Raw genomic sequence first — 7,809 nt, forward strand, 5'->3', positions numbered from 1 at the left:
TATATATACAGTATATAAAAAACTTTTTTTTGTATTTTACCAGTGTGACACAAAAAAGGTTTTAAGTGTTTTCCTACCGCTGTGCCATAGATGGCCAGAGAACCGTTGTCAAGTTGATGGATTCGGTTGCTGATCTGGATGTTTATCCCATTTTTACTCCACTGGATGGTTGGCAGCGGGTCTCCTCGTACCTCACAGTTCAGTATGGCATTACCACCCAGAGGTTCAACTCGGTTGGCGTGAAAGTCCCCGTCAATGATAGGAGGCTCTGTWGAGCACAAGGCTGGGCTAAGTTTGGTGGCAGTAAATGTGAGATGAAAGAGATTGCTTCATGTGAGTATAGTATAGTTTGTAACCTTTAACGTAGACGAAACCCAGAGATTTAATGGTTCCCACACTGTTTTCTGCCACACAGGTGTAGGTTCCAGAATCATCTTTGGTCACTCTCTCGATCACAAGCTCACTGCGACCGCTCATATGATCATAGTGAACTATAGCAGTAAGAAAAAAACTGTCAGTACCACATCCAGTCAWGCCCTCAATCATCTTTCGAGTTTCTTAATCAGTGAAACCTGGGATGTTTTTGTTGTTGAAGGTCCATGTAATTCTGGGTAGTGGGATGCCACTGACACTACAAGCCAGCATCAGCCGCTCTCCCTTGTTGAGGGCGACATCCTCAAGCAGCTCAGTGAAGATGGGGCTGGTGTGAATCAACAGCATCACCGTCCTGCTGTCCTGTCCCACGGAGTTAGTCGCCACACAGGTGTAACCGCCCGCATCATCAGGCTGGTGCAGAGAGAAGCTTGTTAAACAACAAAATAAACTCAGAAACATTACAACATATGGCCCCATTTCTTTCCATACCTGAGCACTGTCGATGATCAGCTCCCCGGACGGGAGAATCGTGTACTCCCCCATGTTTTCACTGAGAAGATTTCCATTTTTTTCCCAGGACAGTTTRGGTTGAGGGATGCCCTCTGCCACACACATCAGCTGGGTATGACTGTTTTCCACAACCACAACCTCCTGATTTCCACCACGTATAGAGGGAGGAACTAAAACAGTAAAAAAAAATGAACAAATAAAAATGATTAAAATACTACAATATTAATTACAACGTAATATTACGACTTTATTCTCATAATATTGACTTTATTCTTGTAATATTACAACTTTAATCTCGAAACAAAACTCGTAGTGTGGCCCTAGTACTTCATCATAGTAATGCACTTTATTGTAATGCACTTTAATGCAATACACTTTATTGTACTGAACTTTAATGCAATGCACGTTTTTGTAATGCACTTTATTGCAATGCACTTTATTGCAATGCACTTTATTGCAATGTACTTTATTGTAATGAACTTAAATGCAATGCACTATGTCATAATGCACTTTATGTTGGGATCAGTCGGGTCTTCCTTTTGCATCTCCAGCTTGTCAAGAATGCTGCAGCTCTGCTCTTAAAAGTAACTCGTAGATTTGAGCATATTTCACTGGTCTTATCCTCCCTTCACTGGCTCTCTGTGCACAACAGAATAGTTTTTAAAACTCTCCTGCTCACCTATAAATGCCAACATGGCCTTGCACCCTCCTATCTCTCTGACCTACTTCAAACTTATGTTCCTTCTCGGGCACTGAGATCTTCTGACCAACTGCTTTTGGTCATCCTGAAAACCARGTGAAGCTCAGTTTGGTGATAACCTGTTGTTTATTCTGGCTGTATGAATAATTTAATTCTAAAACCTACTCTGCACAGTGAGGCCCACGTTTAAGCTGACGGCGCCTGCTGCGTTGGCTGCAGTGCACGTGTATCGTCCAGCATCGCTGTGCTGAAGGAAGGCGATCTGCAGGGATCCTGAGCTGAGAACTCGCTGACGTACAGAGTCACTCAGCAGCTGTGCGTCTTTGTGCCAYGTGATGGACGGGGGAGGGGAGCCCTCAGCGTGGCACTGAAGCGTCACAGAGGAGTCAACTGGCGCCACATAGTCCTGAGTCTCTGAACGGATCACTGGAGGCACTGCAGGACGGAATGTAAACAAAAAGTAAATATATTTTGTGTACTGGCAATAGAATAATTGATCATTATCTGAATGCGCCGCCTACCTTGCACTCTGAGTTTAGTTTTGCCCAGTGCAGTGCCGGCAGAGTTTTGAGCCACACAAATGTACATGCCGGAGTCTGATAACGACGCCTTGGAGATTCGCAGACTTCCATTAGGAAGAATAGTAAAACTTCCACCTGCAGCCAAGCAAAACGCACAGTGACATGACAGATTACTTTAGATTATGGTCTCACATATGAACAGAATTCCTGCCTGTGGTGGGTATGTTGATGCCCTCCTTCTGCCAGGTAATGGTGGGCCTGGGTAGTCCTGTGGCGTTGCAGGGCAGAGTGACGGGGCTGTTGAAGATCACATCCAGAGTGGATGGATGGGGTTGAATCACAGGTGGATCTGAAGAGAGCGATGAGAAAATGGTGACACTGAGAGTCATGTAGCTAATACTATCACGTAAATTTTCTTTGTTTTACTATGAGAGCAGAAATGAAAATCAACATCTATATTTAAATTTTCAGTTGTGGCAAACAGCACAACCTCTCCCGTCATCATGATTTTATGACTGTTATTATATTTTTCCATACCTTGCACTGTAAGCTGCACACGGCGATGGGCGGAGCCTGCAATATTTTTCGCTGTACATGAGTAGCGTCCAGCATGACTCAGCTCCGAGGAAGGGATTTCTATTTGACCTAAAGGGAAGACAAAGAAAAAAGTGATATATTCAACCACACTTACCGAAGTTCAAACATTATTTTGAATAACTTTTTTTAAAACTGACCTGCTGGCAGAATAGTGAACCCCTGTCCCTCACTGGGGAGCTTGAGGCCATCTTTGCTCCAGTGGATTGTGGGTTCTGGGACACCGGTTGCAGAACAAGCAATGACCACCGGGGACAGTCTGGTTACGGCTATCTCTGTGGCTTCATCTGCTATAGAAGGAGGAACTACAGGGGAAGGTACAGTGAGAACAATTACTGTAGATGATGGGACAGAAATATTTTATCTTGCCATTAATTAATCAAATATTGGATAGCACCAGTCGCGTTGAGAAGGATAACCCATAAACAAATGTGTTTCTCACCGATGACGGTAAAATAGATGGATCTGGAGTCGTTCCCTGCCTCATTRGAGACCACACATTTGTACTCTGCCGTGTCCTCCACTGTAGGAGCTATAACCACCAAGGAGCCTGATGAGAGCAACCTAAAATTGATTAAAAAAGGTTAAGATTTAAAAGGAAATACCTCAAATATTAATTAATTAACGTAGGCTAAAATGTGTTATAAACTCCAATTTAGTTTTTTTGGTTTTTTTAGAAACAGTGTTGCTGGTTTTGTTAATTAAGGTGTGAGAAAACCTGAATCAACCTGTACATATTCTGATTCTGGTCAGTACTGATGGATCGACCATTTTTCTGCCAGCTGACAGTGGGTTTGGGAATGCCGGTGGCCTCACAAGGTAACGTGGTCTGCACGTTGACAACAGCCGTCACGTTGGTACGACTGTCAGAGAYTGAAGGTGGGACTAGAAGGTGAGAGAAAACAGATGCAGTGGTATTTTAGAACTACACTTTTTTTAAATCAAACTCAGTTTGTACATCTTTACCACCCACCATATACTTGCAGATCCACTTTTTTGCGTTGAGTACCRGCACGATTTGTTGCCATACACAGGTAGCGTCCAGTGTCGGTCACCTGAGCTGAGTGGATGTGCAAAGACCCGTCTTCTGTAAATCTGTACCTGCAGATGTTCAGAAAGATATAGAACAATTAATCTGTTATGATAAAAATGTTGTTCCTGTTTGTAGTTTCCTCCGTACATTTTAAGTCAAACTATTTCTGTATTTTTTGTGATACTTTAACCATTTRTACATCAACGTATTTGGCTCAGTTGAAATATATCTTTGAGCTTTTGTAACTTTTACAAATATAAAAACATTTACCTTTATTTACATATTTCCCCATATAAATTCTTTGAGATGATTTAGTTCTTTAAAATAATTTTTCTTTGAAATTTACTTCAAAATACTTGAACTGTTCTTGTCTGTGCTATTTATTTTTAGCTTTTAGCTATGGTTTAGCCAATGTTAACATTCAGATACAGTTTTTCTGCATTTAAAGGAACAGTGTATAACATTTAAGCATATCTTTTAGTACAATTTAAGATACTCACTAATAAAAATAATTAAAAATTAATTCACTGGATTATTTGTATCTTAGAACAGGTTGTTTATATCTACATGGGTGCAAGTTGATACCAGCTGAGGCCACCATTTTGCACCACCATGTTTCTAGAATAGCTCCAAAAGGACGAACAAAAGACTAGTGAAATCAAAAACCGTTTGTGTTGTAATAAYAGCTATGATAATCTTGCATATTACATTTCCTAAATTTTCAATAAAATTTGTCTTACCACTTGAAATAACGCTATTTCTAAAGCTGCTATTAGACATCGCGTTCGAGGGTATCAAAGATTTATGACACTTGACAGCCACCGTAGAGACTCTGCTGGGTTTTGGGTTGTGCAATGATTTTTTTAGCTGGTTGCAATAAGGAACCCCAATCACTAGATAGTGCTGGATAATACACACTGTGCCTTTAACTTTTAGCTACTTTTTACTAAGTTTAGCTTTAAGTTACAATTTTGCTAGTTTCAATTCATTCATTCCTCAACACTTAACAGTCACACTACATTTTTACAGAAAATAGCCATTTCTCCAGTTTATATTACTTGTTGTACCTGGGGTTGTTTTCAGCCAATACTGCTCCATTTTTCCTCCAGGTGATGCGTGGTGGTGGCACTCCGCTAACGACGCATTCAAGAACTGCTGGCTTGTTAATATGGACTGACACAGTCTGGGAGTTGTCCTTGATAACTGGAAGCACTGAGGAAAGAGTTGTTTATATTTTTATATACTTCTTTTATTTACTAACTTTATTAACTAATAAGATGTCCAAATAATATTGCATAAACTCTATGAAAAGATGAATTTATCTCTGTTATATTCAGCAACTGTACCATTAACAGTCAGGTTAAACTGTCGTGTAGTCTTGCCAGCGATGTTGCTCGCCACACAGGTGTACTGAGCTCTGTCAGAGAGAACTGCCATGTTGATCTGTAAGTAGCGACCTTCAGACATGATACGCACACGGCCAGTCGTCTACACAAGGGACAAAAATGATTTCAAAATATAAACAAGGAGTTAATATTATGCTGATATTTAGGAATGTTTTTGATAGCTGACCTGCAGTAATTTGCCATCTTTGAGCCACGTCAGAGTTGGAGGCGGAACAGCATCAGATTTACACTCCAGAGTGACCTGCCTGTTCTGCAGGACTGAAACATCCTGAGGTGTGTTTTCTCCAACAATGTTGGGGGGAACTGAGAGAGGCATTGAGYGGAGAAACAAACTGATATGAACAGAATGATAGAAAAACAATATAAAGGAACTTCACATTGTGAAAATTTTGAGGAATTTCTGGACAACAAATGATAATTCTGTAAGATTTAACTTACCTTTTTCTATCCATCCATCCATCCATCCATCCATCTATCCATCCATCCATCCATCCATCTATTTATCCATCCATTGATCCATCCATCCATCCATCCATCCATCCATCTATTTATCCATCCATTGATCCATCCATCCATCCATCCATCCATCCATCTATTTATCCATCCATTGATCCATCCATCCATCCATTCAATCATCCATCCATCCATCCATCCACACACCCATTCAATCATCCATCTATTTATCCATCCATCTATTCATCCATCGATCCATCCATTGTCCATCCATCCACCCACCCATCTACCCACCCATCCATCCATCCATCCATCCATCCATCTATTTATCCATCCATCCATCCATCCATCCATTCACACACACACATTCATCCATCCATCCATCCATGACACTATTTCATATTACTCACTGTGCACCCGAACCAAGAAATCCTTGTCATCGTCTCCTGCTGGGCTGTTGGCTATGCAGCTGTACCTGCCTGTGTTCTCCAGCTTAGTTTAAGAATAAATAAAAAGTTAATTTAACTTAAATGTGGTTCATTTTTGAAAAACTAAAAAGAGAGTTTAATAAATAGAATTTCAATATGAGGAGACTGACCTGGGTTGAGGCCACACGGAGCACCTCTCCTCCCCGGAGGAGGCGCAGCTCACTCGTCTCTTGGAGCGGGCGTCCGTCCTTCAGCCACGTCAGAGTGGGCGTCGGGATACCTGTAGCTTCACACTGAAGCTCCAGGACGTTATTAACCACCACAAATACTTCTTCTGGTAAACCAGAGCTCTTGATGCGTGGAGGGTCTGACAAAGATATAGTAGCTTTTAACTTCATGCACGAATCAAAAGGGGGAAGCTTAATCTGCTCTTAACTCACCCAGGACCTTCAGATTAAAATGACGACTGGCTTGACCAGCGTCATTGTAAGCCATACAGGTGTACCGTCCCGTGTTGTTAACCTGGGCTGAGCTGAACTGTAAGGTGGTGTTCATGTTGAGGAGATTGATGTGGTGGTCAGTGGCTAAAGTCACTCCATCTGTGAGCCAGGAGATGGTGGGGGTTGGGGTCCCATCAGCAATACACCGCAACAAGACCAAATGTCCTTTGACTACAGTTACTTCTTCTGTGGATTCTGCTCCATCCAGACTAGGAGGAACTGAAAAAAGGCAGTTCAAGAGTTCATTWCGTTTTGTTTTCAATTTGACTGGGAACGTTACAGCTATACTCACCATGCACCTGTAGATTATAATGTCTGTTGTCCACTCCTGCCCTGTTTGATGCAACACATGTGTAGCTTCCACTATCAGACACCTGGATCCGTGTAATCCTGGCAGATTTAAAAAAAAAACAACACATAATGTTAAATATTCAACCAGTTATTGTTTTAAATTTAAAAGATTTTTCCGATTAGGCACAAGTGTTACTAAAACCAAAGATTTAATCTCCTAAACTGTGAAAATTTCATTCTGGTCGTTTTATTTGCACTGTATGATCATTGCGGTGGTAAGATCTTGTAGTTCAGTAGAACATTTAGTAAAGAAACTACCATCCTCTTCACACTCACTGACCTACCGGAGCACCTGTCCTGCTGAGAGAAGTCGTACGTTGGAGGAGACTGGCAAAGGAAGGCCATTTCTCAGCCAGTTCAGCTGCGGCAGAGGAGATCCTGTAGCAGCACACTCTATACTGACAGAGCTGTCCAGAACTGCAGTCAACTCCTCAAAAGCCCCATTGTTGCCAAGTATGAGTGGGGGGACTGGGTAAATGGAGAATAAGGTGAAAAAAGTAAAAAAAAAAAAAAGCACTAGTCTGCTCAAGTCTGTACTGAATAATGCATGTAGTGTGCGTTTCAAAAATGATTTGCACTCACCATACACATTCAAATTAAATATTCGGTCCTCCTCTCCAGCTGCATTGGTGACCACACAAGTGTACTTCCCACTATGGGCAGGACCAGCCTGGGTCACAGTGAGTGTGTCACCATTTGGACTGACACTATGAGACCATCAAAAAGCATCAGAAAAACATTTGAAGCAGAAACAGCAAGTATTACCACTCTTCTACAGTTAGTAATGGTAAAGATCCAATACTGTCAGTTTCCAAATAATTGTGGGTCATCTATGTCCTTTTTATTCAGAAGCTACTTGATAAATGACCATGCCTTTAGTTTTTATAAAATTACACACACACACACACACACACACACACACACACACACACACACAC

General features: G+C 41.4%; 1 protein-coding gene across 1 annotated transcript in view; it reads right to left on the reverse strand.

Annotated features, from left to right (window-relative positions):
* The window catches only part of hmcn1 (hemicentin 1), a gene marked incomplete in the record, with an annotated part of 75,365 nt that overhangs the window by 12,722 nt on the left and 54,834 nt on the right, over positions 1-7,809 (reverse strand). Inside the window, 21 exon segments of the mRNA XM_014007378.1 lie at positions 78-268; positions 357-491; positions 573-786; positions 865-1,055; positions 1,751-2,020; positions 2,107-2,241; positions 2,318-2,455; positions 2,644-2,751; positions 2,841-3,005; positions 3,143-3,264; positions 3,429-3,585; positions 3,674-3,801; positions 4,801-4,945; positions 5,080-5,221; positions 5,306-5,442; positions 6,003-6,084; positions 6,191-6,387; positions 6,461-6,739; positions 6,813-6,910; positions 7,156-7,339; positions 7,454-7,578. Coding sequence (XP_013862832.1) covers positions 78-268; positions 357-491; positions 573-786; positions 865-1,055; positions 1,751-2,020; positions 2,107-2,241; positions 2,318-2,455; positions 2,644-2,751; positions 2,841-3,005; positions 3,143-3,264; positions 3,429-3,585; positions 3,674-3,801; positions 4,801-4,945; positions 5,080-5,221; positions 5,306-5,442; positions 6,003-6,084; positions 6,191-6,387; positions 6,461-6,739; positions 6,813-6,910; positions 7,156-7,339; positions 7,454-7,578 — 3,343 coding nt within the window.

This window comes from Austrofundulus limnaeus, unplaced genomic scaffold (assembly GCF_001266775.1).
Source record: "Austrofundulus limnaeus strain Quisiro unplaced genomic scaffold, Austrofundulus_limnaeus-1.0 Scaffold41, whole genome shotgun sequence".
Classification (NCBI taxonomy): domain Eukaryota; kingdom Metazoa; phylum Chordata; class Actinopteri; order Cyprinodontiformes; family Rivulidae; genus Austrofundulus; species Austrofundulus limnaeus.